At 43.6% G+C, this 26,487-nt stretch overlaps 1 protein-coding gene across 2 annotated transcripts in view; it reads left to right on the top strand.

The window, feature by feature from the left end:
• PRKCB (protein kinase C beta) overlaps positions 1–26,487 on the top strand; it is a 386,658-nt gene that overhangs the window by 132,763 nt on the left and 227,408 nt on the right. For both annotated transcript variants that reach the window (XM_003930205.3, XM_003930203.3), the window contains exon 3: positions 24,144–24,226. In XM_003930205.3, the coding sequence (XP_003930254.1) occupies positions 24,144–24,226 (83 nt within the window). The remainder of the gene's footprint in view (positions 1–24,143; positions 24,227–26,487) is intronic.

Here is a 26,487-nt window from a genome sequence, read left to right as displayed (position 1 = left end):
AGGGGGTACAGTACAGGTTTATTACATGGGTAAATTACATGTCACTGGAGTTTGATGTACAAATGATTTTATCACCCAGGTAGCATAGTACCTAATAGTTTTTGTTTGTTTGTTCGTTTGCTTTTTTTTTGAGATGGAATCTTGCTCTGTCTCCAGGCTGGAGTGCAGTGGCGTGATCTTGGCTCACTGCAACGTTCACCTCCCGGGTTTAAGTGATTCCCCTGCCTCAGCCTCCTGAGTAGCTGGGACTACAGGCAGGCACCACCACGCCCAGCTTTTTTTTATTTTTTTTATTTTAGTAGAGACAGGGGTTCACCATGTTGGCCAGGATGGTCTTGATCTCCTGACCTCAAGTGATCTGACTGCCTCGGCCTCCCAGAGTGCCGGGATTACAGGTGTGAGCCACTGCACCCAGCCCTGGTAGTAGTTTTTTGGTCCTCATCCACCACCCTCAAGTAGGTCTCAGTGTCTGTTGTTCCCTTCTTTATGTGATGAGTGCCTGATGTTTAGCTCCCACTTACAAGTGAGAACATGCAGCATTTTGTTTTCCATTCCTGTGTTAATTTGCTTAGGATGGTGGCCTTCAGCTGCACCCATGTTACAGCAAAGGGCATGATTTTGTTCTTTTTTATGCCTGCATGGTATTCCATGGTGTTTATGTACCACATTTTCTTTATCCCATCCACCGTGGATGGGCACCTAGATTGATTTCTTGTCTTTGCTATTGCATCACTTACTCTTGAATCTGGAGTGGCACCTAGCACATAATAGACATTCAGGGCATGTTTGTTGAGCAATGAATGGATAAGTTAGGAATCAATTACATATAAATCAATAATCAGTAATCATCAGTGATGAATTTCTATGAACAAATATGAAAATTAGATCGGCCCCATTGCATAGATGAGGAAACAGCCCCGTAGAGGGAAAGTGCCTCATCAAAATGCAACATAGCTGTGAAAGTGTAGACTTGGGACTCCAGCTGAAGTCATCTGCGTATTTTTTAAGCTGTCCGCTCCTCCATCCTGCCTTCTCTGGCAGCTTCCAAAATGCAGCACTGGTGCCTCCTCTCTCCCTCTTGCAGATTGACTTTTGTTCAGCGCCTGCTTCTCTTCTTCACTGGCTGCCAGCTTCAGCTGCTTTGTGGCACCCTTGGGCTTGAAGCTTCATTTCTGGTACTGTGGCACCACAAAGCTCTGCCCTGGTGTCACTTGAGTCCAAGTAGGTCAGCCAAATTTGAATGATCTCTCTCTTGGCCACTTCACTCTGTGAAGTTGGAGTTGAGACCATCTGTGATTTTACTCATTCGTTACCGTTACTGCAAAACTAAGAGGGCCATGGGGTAAGAGGGCATTAAGCTAGAGGCTGAGCAAAATTCTGTTCTCCAAGCACCTTCTGAGATGGCTTCTCATGGAACATCTGCTCAAAGTGGCTTCACATCAAATTAAGTCAAAGATGCATTAAATGAATCCATTTCATAACTGCTTCCAACCATAAAGTCACAGTTCATCTCTTGCCCTAGGAGAGGTTTCTTTTGGGCTCTGAGGACTGGAGCCCTGGAGACTTCATTGCCTTACTATTTCCTCCTCCACCATCAGATATTTATTTTTCATGTGTTCTGGGCACAGCCTGCCTGGACTTGAATGCTGCCTTCACCACTTGCTGGTGTGTAATCTTGGACGAGTTACCTTCTTTTCAGTGCCTCGGTTTCCCCTTTGTACAATAAGGGTAATAATAAGTAAGACCTACCACATAGCTGTGGAGAGGATTAAAGGAGCCAATATGTGGAAAATATTTAGAACAGTGTAGTGCATAGTAGCTTCTCTATAAATGGTTATTATTATTATCCCCTCAAATCTAAAATCCCCCTAATTTGTTCCAGAGGAGCAGGGATTGTGTCTTGCCTGCCTTTAAATCCCTTACTTTAAGTTGGGGGTCCCAAGCCCAACCATCTGCAGGAGACTAGAAAGGAACTTACGTGAGTGACTTAAACCAGGTGTGGATTTCTGTGAACTAGAGAATGCAAGGCTGTCTGAATGGGGACCTATTAGTCATTCACAGATCACATATATACTGAGCACCTACTATGTGCCAAGCACCGTTCTGCATCTGGGGACACAGCAGAGAATGAACAAGACAAAATTCCCTGTCCTCTACCCCCTTGGAGTTTATGTTTTTGTTGTTGTTGTTGTTTGAGATGAAGACTCCCTCTGTCTCCAGGCTGGAGTGCAGTGGTACAATTTCAGCTCACTGCAGCCTCCACTTCCCAGGTTCAAGTGATTCTCCTGCCTCAGCCTCCCAAGTAGCTGGTACTACAGGGCATACGACCATGCCCACTTATTTTTTTTGTATTTTTAGTCAAGACGGGGTTTCACCGTGTTGGCATGATGGTGTCGATCTCCTGACCTCGTGATCCACCCACCTCGGCCTCCTAAAGTGCTGAGATTGCAGGCATGAGCCACCGTGCTCGACTCTGGAGTTTATGTTTTAATGGACCAAGCTCTAATGACTCTGTTGCTGCATGAGGATGTGGGCCCACTGTTGACAAAACTTATGATTTTTCTGAAAGAACAGCTGGAAATCTCGATTTGTAAAAACGATGAACTCTCCTAGCTTGAGAATTAGCAATGGTTTCCAATTTTTTTAAAGCACAGCACAAGCTGTGAACCTAAAAGCCAGTTTGCAACCCCTGCCTTAAGACACTTCTAATTGCTCTGGGAGGAGGCCTGTCTCTGCCCTGCAAATCAGCAGCTGGTCAGATTTCAAGGTCGTTGGCTTGGAGGGTGCCTCCTCCCTCTCCTTGCGTGGGGGTTATTGTGGCTTTTTTTGCCCACAGAGCAGATGACGCTGCCACCCTGCAGACTGCAGGCAGTGAGTTCGAATATGCCTTCTCTCATCCTTTCTTTTGGTTGGTGGCCTTGGCTGGGTTCCCGGCCCCCCAAGAGCAGATGACAAGAAGATGGAAGCAGCTTCCTCCTAGTCACCCACAGGGGTGGTAGGGTGGGGTTGGTGATGTGGAGAAAATGCACTGGGTCAGGGCAGCTGCCTTTGAAGCCAGAAAATTAATGATCTCTGTTGCCTGAATCTTTTCAAAGTAGAGAAGTGATTTGAAAGCTTGTGTGGGAAGCATTGAGAATGGGATTGAGGAGAAAAGAAATTTAGGATGCTATCAGGAACAATTCCTAACAGGAGGAGGTTTTTGGAGAGGCAGTGGTGAAATTCCTTGGAAATTTTTGTGTGGTATCTTTTTTTTTTTGAGACAGAGTCTCACTCTGTCACCCAGGCTGGAGTGCAATGATGCAATCCCGGCTCACTGCAACCTCCACCTCCTAGGTTCAGGTAATTGTCCTGCCTCAGCCTCCCAAGTAGCTGGGACTACAGGTACTCACCACCATGCCCGACTAATTTTTGTATTTCTAGTAGAGACAGGGTTTTGCCATGTTGGTCAGGTTGGTCTTGAGCTCCTGACCTCAGGTGAGGTCCACCTGCTGCAGCCTCCCAGAGTGTTGCGATTACAGGCTTGAGCCTCCATGCCTGGCCTTGTGTGGCGTCTTGAAAATCCTTGTTTAAATTTAGTGTGTTTAAGTTTAGTGTGGTTGCCTCTCGGTGGGGTGCATGCTCTCTGGTTTTCCCCAAGCCCCACCTCTCCCTGTTGTGCTTCACCCACTTGCCTGACTCAGTTATGCTTACTGGCCTGGCTTTGTGGGTCTTTGGAAGCTGGATGACAGTGGGCTGGAGATGATGGAATCTAGGTTCAAACCCACCTGCCCTATCTGCCCTTTACTGACTTGCATGACTGGACAAGTTCCTGTACCCCTGAGATTGTCAGGACTCTGCAGGAAATAGAAACCAGTTAGGTGGCTGCAAGGAAGAAAGTTTCATGAAAGGGCAAGGTTAAGATTACAAATAAGGAATGTTGAAGCACCTAAGGCCTTGCAACAGCAGGAGGCTGTTACCATCTCTAAAGAGGAAGAAACAAGTGGAGGAAATAGTTTGGAGTCTATTGAGAGCTGGGGCTAAGAAGGGAGGAATCACCAGCAGGAACCATGGTCCTGGAGGGATGAACCGCTTCCCAAACAGCAGTACCAAGGCAGGCAGGAAGAGAAGGAAAACACCCCAGCCTCTCTTCTCCTCTCCCATTGCCTGTTGGTCTCACCCACTGGCTGAGCCCAGTTGGAAACCAGAAGGACCGGATGATGGGTTCTGTAAGGGTCAGCCTCCTCAGGCTCAGCTCACATCAGGATCAGAGGAAAAAAAATGGATCTGAGAGGTAAAACAAGGAACAAGCAGCATGCCACCCTCAGCTTCCCTACCTTGAAAGTGGAGGATAACTGACCTCAGAAGGTTATTGGGGGGCTCATGTACTCACAAAGAAAAGGGCCTGGTCGATATTAAGTACTCACAAATGCTGAGATTCAGTGTGGGTTTCAAACCATTTCTAGGAGCTAAAGGTCCTGAGAAGAGGGTTCTGTTTCAGTATCAAGAAACATTCTCAGGGCAGATCACTGGAGGCCAGGAGTTCAAGACCAGCCTGGCCAACATGGCGAGACCTCTTCTCTACTGAAAATACAAAAATTAGCTGGGCATTGTGGTACATGCCTGTAATCCTAGCTACTCAGGAGGCTGAGGTAAGTGAATTGCTTGAACCTGGGAGGTAGAGGTTGCAGTGAGCTGAGGATGCACTCCAGCCTGGGCGACAGGGTGAGATCCTGTCTCCAAAAAAAAAAAAAAAAAAAAAAAAAAAACAAAAAAAACCCAAAAAAGACATTCTCCTCCTTCCCCTACAGTGGGGACCACTGCGAATGGTTGCGTCTTCCCTGGGGAGTTTAAAGTGAACATGTAGTAGTTATGAGCAAAAACCCTAGAACCAAACAACCTGGGTCCCAGTTCCGATTGCCACTGACAGTCAAGTTACTTAACTTCTTCTGCCTTATTTTCTCCTCTGTAAAATGGGGACATTAGTCATTTCCACCTCATAGGTCTGTGAGGATTAAAATGAGTTTATTTACGTAAAGAGCTTAACGCGGTGTTTGCCACATAGTAGACAATCAATAGATGTTAGCTATTGTAATTGCTGCCACCATCATCATCATCATCATCATGGTCGTCATCGTCACCGTCTCCATGGATCAGCTTTAACCAAAACTGACCCATTGTCAATAGAAAAATTTCCTGTGGATGAAGTCCATGCCATCAGGCCTCTCGGGAGGTTCATTGATCATACCATTATCTTCTCATCCTCCCACGGATATGATATTTCAGGGAGTGATTGATAGGTATGTGTGTGTACGTGGGGAAGGGTGGGCTTGTGCCTGACTCCAGGGACACAGTGCTTTGTTATGCAGAATAGCTTGCCTGTCATCCCACTACGGGCCCCTTCCTTGAAAAGTTCCAGGCTATTTTTGAGCCCTCATGGCTCACATGTTCCTTTCTACAGCATGTCAATGCCAGTACAGAAAAATTGAAACCTTTTGGCAGCGTCTAAGGCAAAAGAGATTTCAAAGTGCATGGAGGATGAGTGTTGCTCGACTGACAGGGTATTGAAACGTGATGAGAATGCTGAGTTGAGAGACTGCAGGCAGCTTGTATGTTTGCGTTTAGACCTTGCTGGCTTTCTTGGGAAATCAGTGGAGTTGCCCAAGGTTAGTGTCGTCTCCAAGAAGGCACCAAAGAGTAGTAACACTCCTTCACACCCATTTGTATGTACACTCTGCAAGATCAGAAGAGGATGCAGCCAGTGGCATGGGCGGTTGTCCCAGAGCACCACCTGGGCTCCAAGCCACAGGATTCTGCAGCAGGAAGCACCTGAGGGCAGAGTGAGGTGTGTTGGTGCCACCTGGGAGCTCTGGGCTTTTGTGTGCTGATGGGCAGGTGGACACTGGAACCAGGCCGGATTGTGCATGAAAATGTGGGTCTAAAAGTGAAGGTGCCAAACCCTCACCTTTTCTACTTTTGTTTATCCTTCCTGTTCTTCTCTGAAGGGCAGAGTATGACTTTGGAGTAAGGTAGACCTCAGTTCAAACCCCACTTTTTCTTTTGGGAGTAGCTAAATCTTTGCAATGCTTTATTTGAAAGGAAATCATGATCACATTTTCAGGGTTGTTGAGAGGTTTAGAGATTGTGGTGTTTCAGGGCCCCTGGGGCTCAAAAGATGTTTGCTGAACCCCTGCCTTACGTTAAATCCTCAAACTGTCCCAAGGGGTAGATGAACAGGTAGCACCGCCATTTCATAAACAGGTGACTGAGGCATGAGTGGCTTGACCATAACAACACAGGAGGTGAGTCACGGAGCCGGATTGGAGGCTGTCATTGGACTCTCCTCTGAGGAACGCAGTACAGAGTAGTGGTCAGGGCTTAACCAACCTCTAGAGTCCATGAGCAGATTTTCTGGGCCTCTGCCTTAATTTCTCATGCACAAATGGAGGGGATTATAGTAGACTTACTTTCTATGGTTGTGAAGGTTACATATACATGAGACAGTTCTATAAATGCTTAGCATGTGCTTGAGTTACAGTAAATATGCAATACAGTATTCACTACTATTGTTAGTATTATTATTAGAAGCAGCAGTTGTTACCATCACTGCCACTATCTGCATGGATCAGCTCCAATCCAAACTGACCCATTGTCAATAGAAAAATTCCCTGTGGATGAAGTCCATGTTGTAGGCATAGCAGTGATTGTGATTGCCACCAGAGATTGATATTGGGGTTTGGTTTATGAGTGTTGGCCTCTGGGGGTGTTTCCTATTTGCTCTTTCTTTTTTGCCCTTTGAGGACGGTTGGTGTGAGGGTTCCTCTCCATTTGCTCCCTCCTCAGGGACCACCATTCTTCTCCCTTCCTTGTCCTGCTCTATGTCCCAGGAGGTAGAACACTATGCACTGTATCTCCTGGACTCCCTTGCTGGTTGACTTTTGTCTGAGTTAAGCCAAAGGGAGGTGGCAGCAAGAGATGAGAGGGTGGGAGGAGAGAGAGTTTGGGGTATTTCGTCTACGGCCATACCACCCTGAATGCACCTGATCTCACCAGGGTCGGGCCTGGTTAGTACTCGGGTGGGAGAGTTTGGGGTGTTTCCACCTGCAACTCCCTCTGTCCATCTCTGGCCCCACTCTGTGATGCTAGCCCCTGCGAGGTGGCCCCTCTCTCAGGGTTTCCTCTATTACATCATTTTGTAGGACTGTACCTTTAGCCCTAGGTACAGAACAGTTTCCCACAGTTACTACTGTCTTTAAGTGAACATCCAGAATGCAAAACCTATTATAAGATAATGTGTTGATTTGTTTTCCTTTTTTTTTTTAAGAAAACGGCACACCCACTTTGGAAAACAATGGCAGTTTCTGATTAAGTTAAATATAAGAGTTACAGTATGATACAGCCATTCTACTCCCAGGTATTTATTCAAGGAATTAAATTGTATTCCCACACAAGAAAGAATGAATAAATGACTTATAAATGAATGTTCATAGCAGCTTTATTCGTAATAACCAGAAACTGTAAAAAAAACCCTCAGAATATTGATGAATAGATAAGCAAACTTTGGAATAATCAGATAATGGAATACTATTCAGCAGTAAAGATGAACTCATTGATAATACAGACACGTGCATGCATGAGTCTCAAAAACATTATTTTAAGTGAAAGAAGGCAGACACAAAATCGTGCATACTGTATGGGGCCATTTAACGATCATAACAGAAAGTAGATTAGTGTCTACCATGGGCTAGGGGTGGGTACAGGGAACCTTTTGACTGATGCCCATGCTCTGTAATTTTGGTGGTATATGGGTATCATACATTTGTCAAAACACAATGGAATATACATCTAACCTATATGATGGCCTGAGTGTATTTTCTTGTATTAAAGTATGCTCCATGAAGTTCAGGTGTATGAAAATTTGTACTTGCTTTATTATATTAAAATATCAGAGAAATGAAAAATAAAGAAAAGGACTTTTAAGAAAGCTTAAAAGTCCTTTTAACTAGAAACAGCCACCACCGTCCACATTTCACTTATTTCCTTTCAGTTTTTAACTGTTTTCTGTGCTTAGGTTTTCCCCTTCACTGTCTTATTTAAATAAAAAAGAGCAAATGGAAAGTCTCTTATGAAGGCCTTTGGCTATGAGTTTTCCTTGCCTAAGGGCCTCTAGCATGATGGTGAGAAGGTTTTGTCTTGTGTAACTAAAATGTATTGGGAGGAAATGAAAATGTTTAGTCTGGTGAAGGGGAGACATGGGGAAAAGAGTGAGGGAGTATGGTCTGCCATCATGAGCTTCAAATCACAACCAACCAGCCAGTTAAACACTGAGCTCCTATTATGTGTCAGTATTAGGAAGACAGTGGTGTATGAAACATATGACTTTTCTGATTTAATGGAGTTAACAGTCTGGGAGGGAAAGATATTTTTATTATTCACAACAACAATAGCTAATATTTAAGATGAACTGGTGCCTGTTGCAGTGTTAAGGTTTAGTTTTTCATTTTAGTGTTTTTAATGTGATGTCACATTTAATCCCAGCAACTCTATGGGTAGGTACTCTTTTTATTCTCATTTTATGATTGAAAATAATAAAATGGCTTGGAGACATTAAGTCAAATGGAGACATACAGTGAGCACATTAAACCTAGACTGGCAGATGAGGATGGAAGTGATATTTAATCCCCAAGAAATGACTTTTTTTTCCTTTTAATTTCATTGAGACGGAGTCTTGCTCTGTCACACAGGCTGGAGTGCAGTGGCACAATCTTGGCTCACTACAACCTCCACCTCCTGGGCTCAAGTGATTCTCCTGCCTCAGTCTCCCAAGTAGCTGGGATTACAGGCAACCACCACCATGCCTGGCTAATTTTTTTATTTTTAGGAGACACGGGGGTTTCACCAGGTGGGCCAGGCTGGTCTCAAACTCCTGATCTCAGATGATCCACCCGCCTCGGCCTCCCAAAGTGCTGGGTGTGAGCCACGACACCCAGCCTCTTTTAGTGTCTTTAATGTGCTGTCACACTGAATCCCAGGAACTCTATGAGTAGGTACTCTTTTTATTCCCATTTTATGGTTGAAAATAATTAAGTGGCTTGGAGACCCTAAGTCAAATGGGAACATACAGTGAGCACATTAAACCTAGATTGGCATCTCAGGATGGAAGTGATATTTAATCCCCAAGGAAATAATAATTTTTTTTTCTTATTTTGAGACAGGGTCTCACTCTGTTGCCCAAGCCGGAGTGCAATGGCACAATTGTGGCTCACTGCAGCCTTAACCTCCTGGGTTCAAGTGATCCTCCCACCCCAGCTACCTGGGTAGCTTGGGAGTACAGGTGTGTGTCACCTGGCTCTGCTCATCTTTTGTGTGTTTTGTAGAGATGGTGTTTTTTTGCTGTGTTGCCCAGGCTGGTCTCAAATTCCTGGGCTCAAGCTATTCACCTGGTGAATATATATATATATATATATATATATTCATGACATTGATGTGCATTCTCTCTCTCTCTGATAGAGCAAATATATACACACACACACACATAAATATATAAATATATATATATATATATATATATATATATATATACACACACATATATATGTATATTTGCCAAGGACAGTGGTCTGGTTTTGAGCTATAATTAGGGACTAGGCTGGACAGAATTGGTGTTTCGAAGTGAGTGGTGGTGGCGGTGAAAGAGGAGAGAAGGGGGAGTCCCAGGGTGAGGGATGCAAGCACATCCTGAGAAATGAGGCAGAAGAATGAGAACCTGGCTTGGGGCATGTTCTGCTCATCTGAATGGTGATGCTGAGGAGACAGATAGACAGAGAGGTGTGGGGCTTTGGGTAGAGGGGAGCACAGGACTGAGAGAGACCAGCAGGAATAGAATTCCTGAAGTCCCTTGGAGTGACAGGATGCCCCGTTGAGAGAGTGTCCACAGGCTAGACATCAGCACCTAGGACAGAGCCTCGAGAACTTCCTCTAGGATAGGGAAGGGCTGGAGAGCAGGAGGAGGAGCCAATAAAAGGAGGATGGGGCCACAGCGGGCGGAATCAGGAGTCACTGGCAGGCTGACTTCTGCACAATGGAAAGAACTCTAATGTTAGAGCTGTCCTTACGAGGCAGAGAGCTCCTCGTCCTGGAAGTGTGCAGGGAACTGCTTGGTGACCATCCTTCAGGGATGTCATGGAAGAGATGTTTGCATCAATCTGGGGTGAGATCAGGTGTCTGGATTGGCTTGAGTTCTTTTGTCATTTGTAAGTACACAAATAAACTCTAGTTATCTAAAGAAAAAAAAAACCGAAAGTTATGGGGTGCCACACAAGCAGTACCTGGCCTTAGAGAAAGCACAGGGCCCCAGGGTGGCTCTGGGGATCTGTGTGGCAGGAACTAATGGACGACCTTCACAGGTTGGCATTATTGGGATGAATCAGCTCCAGCTGTTTTCTGTCCTTGTGTTTCTTTGCCCAAGAATCAAAACCCAGGGAGAACAGTGTGCTTCCCTGATGTTGCAATGTTCAGTCATGTGCAAGGGGAAAGTCAGGCACCTCACTTGACAACCCCATGAGGACTGCATACCATGGAGGAAGGATGGCTTCCAAAAGGGAAAGCAACATTCCAGCTACCAGAGAAGAGGGAGTGGACGCTGGGCAGGCAAAACCAACATATGCTTTTTGTAGTCTCCATGGTCCTGCATATGATTTGCAATATTCACTTAGCAAGTCATCCCTCCTTGCAGAATTGTGGCTAGTGTTTTTCCTGGCTGGGGATTAAGCTTTTTCCATTTGCCTTTTTAGAGTGAGTTGGAGGCCTGAGATTGACATGCATTTATCTCTGGGCTTCAAGGTAGCCCAGAGATTGTGCCACCCCTGGAAGCACAATTTGGCGGCTGTCACTCATTGTCATGTCAAGTAAGGGTGCAGCTTGTGACTCTGTGGCCTTTCCTTTACCAGCAAGGGGTCTAAATCACTGTTGCATCAGTGAGGTGGATGTGCCCATCCTAAAGGCACTTACTGAGAAGATGCCTGAGTAACAGGCACTCATGGGCACAGCAGACCTGGCAAACCTCATAGTTCCTGGCACTTTCTCTCAACTGAGTAAACTCCTAGGTGCTGATGTCTTCATTGAGGGCTGCAATGCCTAGAGGAATTAAGGGAAGGATCAAACTGTATCCCAACTTTCCTGAATTCACTAACATGGACTGAGGGAGTTGAGTGCTTGTAACACCAAGCTCCTAAAAAAACAAAAGGCTTACTTACAGGAACATAGGAAACACAAGAGAAATAAGGGCCCCCATGGCCCACCCTTCAACTTCTCACCTTTGGTTTATTAGTCAGGACTCCTTTGGTCACAAGAGACGAAAACTCAATTCAAGTTGGTTTAGGAAAAGAGGCATTCATTGGCTTGTTCAGAAAAATTGAGAGTTCTTCAGGTCTGGCTGGATTTAGGCGCTCCAGTGTGGTCATGAGGCACCTCTTGGCTTCATTCTCAAAAAAGTTTTTCCTCAGATGATAAATACGGCAGACACAGCACTTTGGGAGGCTGAAGCAAGAGGACCTCTTGAAGGCAGGAGTTTGAAACTAGCCTGGTTAACCTAGCAAGACCCCATCTCTACGAAAGAAAAAAAATACTCAGGTGTAGTGGTGTGCACCTGTAGTAGCTACTAGAAATATTGAGATGAGAGAGTTGCATGAATCCAGGTGTTCGAGGTTGCAGTGAGCCATAATTGCACCACTGCACTCCAGCTTGGGTGACAGAGTGAGATTCTGTCTCAAAAAAAGCCCACAAACAAACCCCCTCCCCCCAAAAAAAGGATGGGAGATGCAAATTTATTCCCTACCAGTTTAACAGCTCTGCTGGAAAATAAACCCTCTTTCCTAATAATTCCAGCAAAAGTCCTGAGCTGATTCTCTTTGGGTGACCTGAGTCACATGCCCACGCCTGAATCCCCACTGTGGCCCAGGTCCCATGTCCACCCTTAGAGCCAGAGGATGAGGGCAACCTTAGCTGACCCACGCAAATGGTGAACTAGTGAAGAACAATTCCCCAAAGGAGAAGCATGAAGGATGGGTGCTGTCAGGCGGAAATAAGACATGCCACCACACTTGGTTTTGGGGTTAGGCCTGCTGCTGGTCTGAGCAATCTAAGGCTGGATATGGCTGGTGAGAAAAGAGATGCTGATGTGTCATCCCCTTAGACCATGGCATTGTGTCCTGCTGTCTGCATCTTTCGGGGCCTGGTCAAAAGTGAAGGACTATGGGGTCAAGGACAGTCTCCATGTGCCACGCAAACAGGCAGGTTGTCCCCAGCAGGCATTCTGCCACGGTCTGGCTCTCCCAGGGTTGTTACAGCAGAAGGAAAGGCAGGGGACGGCTTTCTTCTGGCGGATTTATTTCCTTCTCAGGCCTGTTCTTTTCCTCTTGTTGGCTCAACTGCTTTATCTTGCTTAGTTAAATAAATTTGGTTACATTATAAAGGAAAACAGTCTTTTCCTGCAGTTGCTGACCACTGCAAAGTTACTGCTCTTTCTTTTGTTTTTCCTCTTTAGTGCTTGGCTGTGAATAAGCAAATGAAGTTTTCTGTCTCTTCCTCCCTCCTTCCAGGAAGAAATAATCATCATCAGAACTTTAAGAATTTCCCATAAGACTGGGCAAATTCAAGGAAGGCCACCTATGCAATGGAGCAGATGCAGTTGTGCAAACAGAATGGGGTCATTCTCTACATGGGGAGATGGAACAGACCCTCCCAGATGTGTTAGTGTGGGGAAAAGCAGGTGGTGGAGGTGTATACAGAGTAGCAGCGTTTAGCTCTCCCCAAGCACATTTGAATTACCCAGGAGCTTTTTGAATGTACTGATGCCTGCCTGCCTCCTTCTCCCCACAGCCCCATTAAATTAGACTATCTGGGAGTGGGACCTGAGCACTTTTCATTTTAAAAGCTCCGGGCTGACACCTGGCAAGCCAGGGCTGAGAACCAGTGCTATAGAATCGGATGTGGGCAAAACAGCAGGGATCTAGATAAAATATAAAAATGAAATAGGGACTATCTCAGTCCATACCTACAGATAGACACACATGTGCTCACACATACAGAGAATGTCTCTTGAAGGATACACAGGAGACTGGAAAGAACGGTTCTCTTTGGTGATGAAGTAGGGTGGTGATTCTCAACTGTATACTCATTTGTAATGTTGGAATTTTTAAGCCACAAGCATGCTCTATTTTTTTGAAATAAATGCTCACTGTATGCTGAAAGCTGGGCAGACAGGGCTACAGGATGACCCCTGAACTCTTGCAGCTTGTCTGTGTTGGGGCTAGCTGCCCACAGATTCACACACACCATCTCCCTGCCCATGGTCTCTGCTTGCCTTCCTCTACTCAGCTGCGATGAGTAATTTCTGAGTGTGGGAGAGACCAAAAGGGCCCATTCATTCATTCATTTCTCATTCATTCATTCATTCATTCATATTTTTAGTAAGAATTAGGTATAAGCCAGGCATGTGGTAGGCACATGAATCTGATCTCACCTTTACAACTATATGTGAAATAGGTGGTCTTATCTCCATTCTAAGATTGGGGATATTTTAACTAAGAAATTCATCAACCAAGCTGGAAATATTTGAGGCTGAATGACCAGCTAAGAGAGCTTATAAACTGGCAGCATTGAGATGTGTTTAGATGGCCTGTACAGAGCTTTTAAAAAAAGTCCTATTTCACAACTCTGGACCAGTAAACCCAGGGCCACTGTTGCTAGAGCTGTGTCCCTTGGAAGGGCATATGCCCTTCAGTTCAGCCCAGTCTCACTGTATCCCTTCCCTTCTGTGTCACACCAGCCTTGCATCACTTAGTCACAGGCCTGGCCACTGCAGCATTTGCATTTGTCACCCCTGTGTTAAGGTAGGTAGGATGAGTGACCTGTCGTCTGTCCCTCAGGGATACTGAGCTGAATTGTCCTGTGGAATGTGCCATTTCTATTCCAATCAGGCCTTCTGTCCACTGGCTGGAAAACTGAGCTCCTCTGCTTTAGGTTTCATTTGTGGACTGCATGGGATGGGCTGTGGGTATTGATTTGTTTGTGGAACCAATGTACACAATAGGGAATGTGTAAACTACGTAATGGAAATGGATGGTTGTCTCTCCTGGCCAGAGTGTGGGGCAGTGGAGTGACAAGAGATGAGAGTCAAGTTAGATGGTAGGTATACTGTGGGTGGATGCTGGACTAAGCATTTTAGACTTTAATCTGGAGGCTCCTGCTATCCAATAAGACTTCCAATAATGCTATAAATGTCTTATAGCCGTACTATCCAATGATGTTGTCTCTAGACGCATGTGGCATCAAGTACTTGAAAAGTAGCTGGCATGAATGAAGATTTTTATTGGCATTTTAGATTTTATTTAACTAATTTAGTTTTACATAGCTCCCTGTGGCTGGTAGCTACCACACTGGGCACTGCAGATTTAGGCAATAGAGAGCCAGCAGATGTGTTGAAGCAGGGAACTAATATCAAAGCTGAATCTTCAGAAGGTGATTTTTCCAGGAGTGCACAGGCTATGTGGAATGGGCAGAAGTAGGTAGGGATAATATTGACACTTCTTAGCATCTATTAGTCACTTCGTATGTCCACACACTCTGCTAAGATAACCCACTTAATCCTCATAACAACTCTATGAGGAAAGTACTATCATTGTCCTTATTTTATAGACTAGAAAATGAGACACAGCAAAGACAATGGGCATATTCAAGGTCATGTAGTTATCAACAGTGGCACACAGTGTAGAATCCACGAAGCTCAGCTGCAGAGCTTGTGCCATGAGCCCCTCCATCCTGGAAAGAAGCAAGTGAATCTTCATTGAGAATACACCTTGTGCCGTCCCCTGGTGCTGTACATTCACATGTGACATCTCATTTAGATTTTGTAGCACTCATATGCCATAGATGGTCTCAGATCCTTTGTGGTTATGAAAACTTGGGCTCATAGGGATGAGATATCAAGGTGACTGCAATCTCTGTGGACACCAGTTAAGTCTTTATTGTAAAATTCCATGTCTGTGGGGGAATCACAGACTGTGGGAGTCAGGGGGGAATGTACAGGAAGATATGGCATAAAAGGTGTTGTGAAGGAAGAATCAGTGGGATTTAGCAACTGACTGAATGGCAGGGGTGAGGAAGGCGGGGGAGGCTTTCTCCTGGAACAGTGAGATGAATGACAAACACACATGTAACTGCACTGTGTGAGTTGAGAGTGTGGGCTCTAGAGGAAGACAGACTGGCTTCAAATACAAGTGTTAACATGGACTAGCTGAACAACCTCGGGCAAATCACTTCTCTCCGAGCATCGGTGTTCCTGTTGATATAATGAGAACCCAGGGCAGGAGGATCACTTGAGGTCAGGAGTTTGGGACCAGCCTGGGCAACATACTGAGATCCTGTCTTTAAAAAAACCTAAAAAATGAGCCAGGCATGGTGATGCATGCCTGTAGTCCCATCTACTCAGGAGGCTGAGGCAAGAGGATTGCTTGAGCCCAGGAGTTTAAATAAGACTGCAGTGAGCTGTGATTGCACCTCTCCCATCTGGCTCTCCCAGGGTTTTACAGCAGAAGGAAGCGCAGGGGACAGAATAAATTCCTTCTGGTGGATTTATTTCCTTCTCAGGCCTCTTCTTTTCCTCTTGTTGGCTCAACTGCTTTATCTTGCTTAGTTAAATATATTTGGTTACAATTATAAAGGAAAACAGTCTTTTCCTGCAGTTGCTGACCACTGCAAAGTTACTGCAAGACTTTTGTTTTTCCCCTTTAGTGCCTCACTGCGAATAAGCAAATGGAGTTTTCTGTCTCTTTCTCCTCTCTTCCAGGAAGAAAAATCATCCTCAGAACTTTAATTTCGCATAAGACTGGGCAAATTCAAGGAAGACCACCTATACAATGGAACAGATGCAGTTGTGCAAACAGAATGGGGTCATTCTCTACATAGGGAGATGGGACAGACCCTCCCAGATGTGTTAGTGTGGGGAAAAGCAGGTGGTGGAGGTACACGTCCAGCCTAGGCAACAGAGCAAGACTTTTTCTCTATAAAAGATATAATGAGAATCATAGCACCTTCCTCACAGGACTGTGATGAGGCTCAGGTTAAGTACGCATATGAAAGCCCTTTGCAAACTCAATCGCATGACCCTGTGAGTCCCTCTTAGTGCTAGTGAAGCCAGCCACTGGGCAGAAATGGTGACCAGACCTTTCTGTCTTTGATCACGGAGACAGTTCAGGAAATCACCTGGGGGATCCCCACTTCATCTTGGGCATGAGGCAGAATTTAATGCGGATAAGCCTGTGGGTCAGCTTTGACCTAGGAGGAAAGAGTGGTTCTTCCAGCAGCTGTAGAGCAAAATCTGCATGCCAGTGGCTCCAACTCAAATGCCCCTTTCCACCAAGCAGTTTGCATGTGTTGTCTTATTTGAGCTACACAACAACCTTATATAAGTAGGTACTGTTATAAAATAAGGCTCAGAGAGGTGGAGACACTGAGGTGATGCCCTTCAGCTTATAGGTGGTAAAATGCGGGCTCAAACCAAGGTCCACCTGATTCCAGAAATGATGGGCTTCTCATTTCTTCTCCCACCACAGATACTGCAGCTGGTGCTAGAATTTCTATCCCAGGTTGATATGGATTTAAGGGCGAAGGTTGCTTCCTAAGAATGTCAGTTTTCCACTAGAGACCCCAGTGAGAATTGTGTACAAAAGTGAAATCAACTCCAAACAGAAAATATACATATGTTTTTGATGATTTAATTTAGCCCTCTTTGGAATGCAATGAGTAAATTTTTGTGGTTATAATAAAGCACTAAAATTTGGGAGTTGGGGGTGAAGTGCAGTTAAGCAGAGTTAAGATCTCAGTACTCTTCCCTGGGCAGAAACATCTGAGAGGGCCCCTGTCCTCTGAGATTTTGGCTACAGTCTACTCCTTTCATCTGGGATTAGCCAGGTGTTTCTTACTCTTGCTGATCTAGTGTTCCTTATTGCTGCTGTAACAAATTACCACAAATTTCCTGGCCTAAAATGGCACATATTTATGATCTTATACTTCTAGATGTCAACATTCTGAACAGTAGGCCTTGTGGGGCTGAAATCGAGGTGTTGGCAGGGCTGCCTTTTTTCTGGAATCTCTAGGGGACAATCTGTTTCTTACCTTTTCTAGAGGCCACCCACATTCCTTGGCTTGTGTCCCCTTCCAGAAATGGCATGATTCCAACCTCTGCTTCCATCTGACTCTGAGTCTCATCCTCTAACTCTGACTCTCTTCCCCCTCACCCTTAAGGACCCCTGTGATCACACTGGGCTCATCCAGGTAATCTAGTATAACCCCCCCTGCTCAAGATTCTTAATTTAATTGCCTCTGCAAAGTCAATTTTGTCATGTAAGTAACATATTCACAGGTTCCAGGATTAGGACATGGATATCTGGTGGTGGTGGCAGGGGGTGAGGTGTGGGAACGTTATTCTGCCTGCAGAGCTGGCAGGTGGCCTTTCTTTCTCTCTCTTCTTCCTTCCTTCCTTCTTCCTTCCTTTCTTCCTTTCTTTCTTTTCTTTTTTTCTGTCTCTCTCTCCTTCCTCCCTCCCTCTCTCTCTTTTTTTCTCTCTCTCCCCTTCCTCTCTCTTTCTCTTCCCCCTTTCCTCTCTCTCTCTCTCTCTCTCTCTCTCTCTCTCTCTCTTTTCTTTTCTTTTTTTCTTCTCACTCTGTTGCCCAGGCTGGACTACAGTGGTGCTAACACAGCTCACCGTAGCCTTGACCTCCCAGTCTCCCGGGTTCAAGCAATCCTCCCCCCTCAGCCTCCCAAGTAGCTGGGACCACAGGTGCACACCACCATGCCCAGCTAAAGTTTTTAATTTTGTAGAGATAGAGTCTTGCCACGTTGCCCAGGCTGGTCTTGAGCTCCTAGGCTCAAGCAGTCCTCCTGCCTCGACCTCCCAAAGTGCTGGGATTATAGGTATGAACCACTGCACTCAGCTTCAGGTGGCCTTTCTGATCTTGAATGTAATAGGGGAGGGTGGGAGGCAGATAGCACTTGAGACATCTTTTTCATTCTCTGCTGGAGCTGAGTAACAATTTCCCCTTTTAAACAGATCATCCATGCAGTCGCCTACCTGGCCTTCAGACATTTCCATTGCTCACCTGGCCCCTAACCTTTGAGTTTCAGACTCCCTTGTGTAGTTCTAGTAAAGCCTTGCTATGGACTGGGGTCAGAGGGCTGCAGGCTTTCAGTCTTTGTAGAGCAGGGAATTCTTGAATAAACTATGAAGCATCTGGAGATTCTGGGCTCTTAACTGTGTACCTCTTTGAAATTAGGGTCATGCACATTTTTTTCAGCAGCTCAGTAAATGTTGCCTCTTCTTTACAAACAAAAACAAAAACAATATCAAAAACTGATCTTACCCGGAATTTGCCAAATAGAAATGAGGGAGTGTTTATTTGTGTCACAGAAGGATTTGATGTGTTTCTTTAAATAGGCAGTCCTACTATTTTCTTCAAAGCATTTTAGTTAATAAGAAATTTGATTTGCACAACTTTTCAGAAACACACTGTGTAAAGGAGTTACCTGCATCAGAAGCTCATCAGGTTTTTCAGAGTCTGTTCTCAGCTTCTCTGCAGATCATGCTGCGTTCATTTGGTGTATTGATTCTGTCTCAGTGGCGATGGACTGTTCATTTCTGTGGCTAATTGGAAGGCTACCTAAAGTGACCTTGTCAATGGTTGCATTGACAACTGTCCATGCTGGTGCAATGTGGGGGATCAGCCTTGAGCTACGTCTACCATGAAGTTGGTTATGTTTTCTCCTTTTTCTATGACTGATGATATTCATTTTTAGGTTCATTCATTCACCAAACATTTATTTACTAAATATCAATTATGTACCAGAAATTGTGGTAGACACTAGGAGACTAGAGATGAGTTATCCCCTCTTCTGTCTCTAAAGGGGATGACGATGAATAAGATAATAACTGATATCTTTTTTTTTTTTTTTTTGAAACGGATTCTTGCTCTGTTGCCCAGGCTGGAGTGCAGTGGTTCGATCTTGGCTCACTGCAGCCTTGCCTCCCAGGTTCCAGTGATTCTCCTGCCTCAGTCTCGTAGGTAGCTGGGATTACAGGGACCCACTACCATACCTGGCTAATTCTTGTATTTTTTTTTTTAAGAAAATAACTCATATTTTAGATATTTGGAAGAAAGGTTGTAAAATAAAGCAACTACTTGAAAATGGGGGAAAATACTTTCCTAGATAGTTCTGGGTCAAAAAATAAATGAAAACTCTGCTAAGAGACCACTTAGAAACTTGATATGATGATGGGACTATATATAAATGATAGGATGCAGCCAAAACTGTACTTAAAAGAAAGGTTTTTAGCCATAACGTCTTTAAATGTTTAATGAAGAAGAATGGAAATAAATGAATTGAGCAGTCAATTCAAGAAGCTTTAAAAAGTACAGTGGATAATATTAGCTGACATTTATAGAATAGTTCTGATATGGTTGGCATGGTTCTGAGCGTGGAATAACTCATGTAATTCTGACAACACCACTGTGATATGGGTCCTGTTATCACTGTCATTTTCCAGAGAGGAAGCTGAAGGATAGGAAGTTGAGGTAGTGTACCTAGTCTTAGAGTTCGCAAATGATAGACAGGATGCACACCTGGCCAGCAGACTCCGGAATTCGCATTCCCAACCAATAAGTAACACAAATACAAGTAAGCACTACAATCACAGACACATAGAACAAAAAACGTTAAAGTAGCAATTAATAAAGTAGAATAAAACCAGGTAGAGTTGATCCATAGAATCATAATCTGCTTCCTTAATGTGATGGAATGATAAAAATAGATGAGAAAGAACACAAACTTCTGGAAAAAAAATGAGAGACGACCTAACAATATAATATGAGGAAAGAAAGAGAAAAAGTGTGATATCATCCCAGATAAGATGCTACAATTTAAACACACTGAGAACACTGTGGATAATTTCCAAGGAAAAGATACGTTCTAAAAATTAGTTTGAGTACAGGTGGAAAACTTTCCTGTGTGGTTAATGTGTAGAGAAGGAGAGGGAGGTTAAGCTGGGGAAAGCTCGGGAATGGGACAAGACTATGCTGTCATCCTTTACTTTCATGATGAATAAAAGGGAAAGTTGAACATGGAAATATGACAAGTGGAAAAGAGAAAATAATAAAAATGTTATTTGGGGTAATATGGTTTTCTATCTGGAAAACTCAAAGGAAGCAACTAAAACCCATGAAACTATTTGAGTTTTTTAAAAAAATGCTTTAAAATAAATATGATAAAAATCTATTTCTTTCCTTCTGTTTTGTTTTATTTTTTTGAAGTGGAGTCTCGCTCTGTTGCCCAGGCTGGAGTGCAGTGGCAAAATCTTGGCTCACTTCAACCTCCACCTCCTGGTTTCAAGTGATTCTCCTGTCTCAGCCTTCTGAGTAGCTGGGACTACAGGTGCCTGCCACCATGCCGGGCGAGTTTTTGTATTTTTAGTAGAAACAGGATTTCACCATGTTGACTGGGCTGGTCTCGAATTGCTGGCCTCAAGTGATCAGCCTCCCAAAGTGCTGAGATTACAGGCATAATCCACCGCACACAGCGATTTGCTTTGCCATTCTTAAAAAATGACCAATTGGGAAACAAAATCAACACATGTCAAATTTACGATAGCATACAAAAGAGTCCCTTAGTTGTAATTCAAGAAGGAGATGTTAACAAAAGTGAATTTCTAAGAAAAAAAAAAAATTAAAAAAAAAGAAGACTCCCTTAGATGATACTAAAGGAACAATGTGTAGGACTAATATAGAGAAAATAAGAGTTCAACAAGGGGACAACCATTTCCTGATGGAAAGATTCATTGTTGTCAAGGCGTCAATTATCTTGAATTTAATTTCTAAATTTAACATGATTTCAATCAAAATCCCAATCATATTTTGGAGGCTGGGGGTTGACTGAATACAATTCCAATAAAAATTCCATTGGTATTTTTAAAATCTTGATAAACTGATTCTAAAGTTTGCTTGGAAGAATAAACATGCAGTGATAGCCAAGAAAATGTTGAAGATAAGGATAATGAGGGAGGACTCGCCCTGCCAAGATACAGCATATTACAGAGCTACTATAATTAAAGCCCATATTGCTATACTAGAAGACAGATCAGTGGCACAGAATAGAAGGCCCAAAGACAGACCCCAGTGTATATGATTATTGAACATATAATAAAGTTGGCATTTGAAATCGGTGGGAAAGGATGAATTATTCAATAAAGGATGCTGGGACAATTGGATGCTGCTTTGGAAAAAAATGGCAAATTGGATTCCTATTTCACATTAGATTCCAAGAAATTACAGATGGACCAAAGAGTTTAAAGTGAAAATTATGCCCCATAAAAGTACAAAAAAATTCTAAAGAGTAGTTTTTATATGACCTTGGAGCATGAAGAAGGCTGTTTGAAGTGTACTTGGACTGTCTTTTTTTGTCCAGTTTTTCCTTTTAGTGGTTTAAAAGGAATACATAGTTTTTCCAATCTCATTTATTTATTTTTGAGACAGGGTCTCATTATGTTGCCCTGGCTGAAGTGCAGTGATGCAGTCACAGCTCACTGCAGTCCCAGCTTCCTGGGCTCAAGCAATCCTCCCGCCTCAGCTTCCAGAGTAGCTGGACTGCAGGCGTGCACCACCATGTCTGGCCAATCTTTTATTTTTATTTATTTATTTTTTCTTTTTTTTCTTTTCTTTTTCTTTTTCTTTTTCTTTTCTTTTTCTTCTCTTCTTTTTCTTTTTTCTCTTTTCTTTTTTGAGACGGAGTTTCGCTCTTGTTACCCAGGCTGGAGTGCAATGGCGCGGTCTCGGCTCACCGCAACCTCCGCTTCCTGGGTTGAGGCAATTCTCCTGCCTCAGTATCCTGAGTAGCTGGGATTACAGGCATGTGCCACCATGCCCAGCTAATTTTTTGTATTTTTTAGTAGAGACGGGGTTTCACCATGTTGACCAGGATGGTCTCGATCTCTCGACCTCGTGATCCACCTGCCTCGGCCTCCCAAAGTGCTGGGATTACAGGCTTGAGCCACCGCGCCCGGCCAATCTTTTATTTTTTGTAGAGATGGAGTCTCACTATGTTGCCCAGGTTCGTCTCAAACTCTTGGGCTCCTGCTTTGGCTTCCCAAAGTGCTGGGATTATAGACCTGAGCCACCATACCCAGTTTATATTCTTATTTTTACCCTTAATTGTTAACACACATATTTAAACTTATAATGTCCTGTATGAAATTTCTCAATATCTGTAATCTTTTGAGGAATATAAGAGTCAGCACATTTTAATTTTGTAACCCTCCTGCAACCCCCATGTCTTTTAACTTGGGTTTTCTTTGTTTCTCTGTGTCTTTCTCTGTTTCAAACTTTTGGTATTATGGAAAAGATTGGACATATGCAAAAGTAACAGATCAGTATAATGCATCCTTATGTGTGCACCACCAGTTCAATAATGATCACATCATGATCAATTTCTTTTTAATCTGTAATCCTCCCCTTTCTATCCTCACCTTAACATTCTGAAGTATTTTAAATTGATTTATTTTATCCATAAAGATTTTAAGAGGTATCCTCAAAGATAAGGATTCTATAACAAAAAAACTCAAGAACATTATCACACCAATTATTTTTAATTCCCTAATATCAGTAACAGTAATTCCCTAATGTCATCAGAAAGTGAGTATATCCATTTCCCGGATTGCCTTATAATTTTTTTTGACTATTGGTTTTTACCAATTAGAATCCACACAAGGTCCACATATTAAATTTCATTGATATGGGTTGATAGGTGCAACAGACCACCATGGCACATGTATACCTATGTAACAAACCTGTACGTTCTGCACATGTATCCTAGAACTTAAAGTAAAATTTAAAAAATCAGTTGATATGTTTCTTAAATTTCTTTGAATATATATGTTTCTCCTCACTTGCAGTCCCCTCTTGGTTTATTTGTTGAGGAAACCATATTCATTGCCTTGAAGTTTTCTACATTCTAGGTATTTGGGTGGAGGGCATTGGTTTATTGCATCCCTGTGGTGTCATTTAGTACATTCCTCTGTCACTTGTATTTTCTGTAAATCTGTAGTTGCATCAAGAGACTCTAACCAATCATGTCTGATTATTTGGCAAGAGTACTTCATACATAGTGATGTGAGCTGTCCTCAGTAGGCAAGTGGTATCTTTTTGCAATCTTAGCAACCATTGGTGACTGCCATGTAGACCCACTGTATTACTAGGGGTGGCCTTGAGTTTTCCTGTTCTATTTTCATTTACTGAGCATGTACTTTAGAAAGGCTTTGAGCTTGGCACCAAGCTCTAAAGCATGGCACGCGTCCTCCAGAAACCCGCAATCTAGGGGTTGTAAAATAAGATTTAAACACCAAGTCTGTAAAAGATGATTTGAACCAAAAAAAAACAGTTTTATTTTGTAGACATTCTTTCATTGTATCCCCCCACCCCCGAGTGATATAACCTCCAAATAGGGGAGCTATAGCATACATGCATTAAATTCAGACCAATTCAAATATGTCTATATATGTATTTGCTTGCAAACTATTAAAGTGACAATGTAAACGTTGCTGCCTATTTTTTCCCACTCTTTTATTAGATTGACATTGCGTTTGGTGAGATGGGGCATGAGTCTACCATCCTATTCCCTGTTTCCACATGTCCCTCATTGTATGAACACCTCTCTAAGTGTGATTCTAGGATTTAAAGATACATATTTCTTATGCACTATTCACCTAAACACAAGCCAACTACTTCATCTGGCACCTGATCCAGGAAACAGCATTCTGTTCCAAAATCAATAGAAGACCAGGCACTTTAAGGGATCTTCAAGGGAGTGTAATTTTGAGCATATGGAATCTTTCAAACCCTAGCTAACTTTAGAAGTTTAACTCCTATGGAAGGTGAAACATCTATGTACCCAAGAGTTTGACTTCAGCAAAGGACAAGCTACAGAAACTGACATTATTGTTTATTTTGGCATAAAGGCTTTCCTTGGCCCAGTTCAGTTTTAACGATCTTTTCCTCCCTTTGTCTCTCTTCCTCCTCTCCACTTTCCTTCCTCCCTTCCTTCCGCCCTGATTTTCTCTTTTGCAGTTTGCTGCTTTGTGGTGCACAAGAGGTGCCATGAATTTGTCACATTCTCCTGCCCCGGTGCTGACAAGGGTCCGGCCTCTGATGTAAGTAATGGGCATCGATCGCTTTTCTCTGCGCACAGTCAATGCTGCCTTGTGGTTAAATGTGAGTGAGCATGCTTAGACGAGTCAGTGTGGAAGATCTCATTCTAAGGCATGTGGAAACCTACAGCTTTTGAGACAGTTTTCCTTTTAGTGGAAAACAGAATGAAACAAGACATTTTGAGAGGGGGTGCGGCTGGATAGGAAACAGCTAGTTGGCCTATTATGATTTTGCTAATGTCTTCCCTTTGGGAGCTGAAGCATGGAGGGTGATAGGCAGGGGCCTACTTGGTAGTGTGGCTGCAAAAAGGTATTTTCGGTGGCACTTTACAGTGCACGTTATAGCACTTTGTTAGGGTGTTCTTTATTTTATTGTTATTATTTTTTAAGGTACAAAATCTTTCCATGTTGGCCAGGCTGGTCTCAAATTTCTGGGCTCAAGCAGTCCTCCTGCGTTGGCCTCCCAAAGTGTTGGGATTCTAGGCATGAGCCACAGCACACTGCTTGTTAGGGTGTTCTTAATATCAGGGCCCACGAATGAGGAAGAAATGAATGTATCCTGCTACTGTGAATATCAAAGTATGACTACTGCTAGTGGGAAAAGAGATGCTTGTAGGTAAAATATGCAAAAAAAAATTATTGTTTTAATTATGATAAATGTGCTTTAATGTGGATTGGGAAAAACATATCTAGTAGTAGTTTTGCATTTATGACAAGGATATAGAATTCGCTACCTACGTAAAGGTATTTAGGTTAAACAAAAGATAAGTTGATTTGAGCACAATATTAAGTGAATGACAGTATGGGTGATATAAGGATATGGTAAGAGTTTTGGTACAAATATGTTTAAAGTTTAGGGTACATTGTTGATTGGCCTACCCAGCAGCCATTCACAGCCTTCACCCTTCTGGCAGAGGCTACCTCTTAGACTGGAAGCTAAAGATTCCTGATATTTGCTTTCCCAGCTCTCTTGTAGCTTCTAAATGAGCATGTGACCCAATCCTGCTAATGGGAACTGAAGGGAAGACCTGGGAAAGATTCTAGGAAAGTTTTTTCCTTTCTGATAAGAGAGAGACATCCCTTCCCTTGTCTTCTTGGGCATTTTTTGTGCAAGGATATAATGCTTAGAGTTGTGGCAGCCCTTTTGGGTCAATGCGGGAGACACTGCTGACATCCTGAGCATGGCAGAGTGGAAGAGTTAAAAGAACCGTGGGTTCGTGATGATGCTGATGAGCTGCTGAGACCACTCACAGTCCTTTTAACCCCAAACTGGATAGATAGGATAAGAAGCTTTCCCCCCCCCCCCCCCAAAGTCTTATTGTTTGAGGCATTCTTTTTTATTTTTGTTATTTTTTTCTTTTGAGACAGAATCTTGCTCTGTTGCCCAGGCTAGAGTGCAGGGCACAATCATGGCTCACTCACTGCAGCTCAACCTCCCTGGCTAAAACAACCCTCCCAACTCAGCTTCCTGTGTAACTGGGACTAGAAGTGCCTGCCACCACACCTGGCAAATTTTTTATTTTTTTGTAAAGATAGGGTTTCCCTGTGTTGCCTAGGCTGGTCTCGAATTCCTGGGCTGAAGCCATCCTCCCACCTTGGCCTCCCAAAGTGCTAAAATTACAGGCATGAGCCACTGTGTCTGACCGTGGGGGGATTCTTTTACATGCAGCTGAAACTGTCCTGAGAAGACTTTCCACCATGCACAGTCTTTCAGTGCTCAATAACGAATGACATTCAGCATATCCCAATGCACCCATTGCCCCTAGTTCTTTTTCTTTCTTCCTGCTTTGATGCCCCTTCCTGGAATCTCTCCCATTGGCTTTGTCTCTATTACTGGTCCCGTTACCCACTTAGACTTGACAGCTCACAGCTTGCCCAAAGTGAGTGGTGACTATCTTCTGTCATTGAATTTCTTTAGTTCCTGCTTGTCTTCTGCAAATGGTCATCTGCCAATTTGCTGCGAACTGGGGTAGGAGTTGGGGGCGGGGGCATATCTGTTGCCATAGCAACACGAAGATGCTGGAGCATATGCTGGATATTCTTTGCTTGGAAGTTGAGATTAAGAACTCCAAGAAACATGGAACAATCAAAGTCCTTGAAAATTTGTTTGCAAAGATGAAGTTTGAGACTGTTTGTCATGTTCTCTCAGATGCTATGCCCTAGCCTTGTAGTGCAATTTCTTCTCTCCTTCCCAGGAAAACAGGCAGGGAAGTTTGGGGAGACTGCCCGACTCCAGTATGCAGCTCTGAGTGTTCATGCAGACT

The sequence above is a fragment of the Saimiri boliviensis genome, chromosome 12 (genome assembly GCF_048565385.1).
Source record: "Saimiri boliviensis isolate mSaiBol1 chromosome 12, mSaiBol1.pri, whole genome shotgun sequence".
Taxonomy (NCBI): domain Eukaryota; kingdom Metazoa; phylum Chordata; class Mammalia; order Primates; family Cebidae; genus Saimiri; species Saimiri boliviensis.
This window is presented reverse-complemented; position numbering and strand designations above follow the sequence as displayed.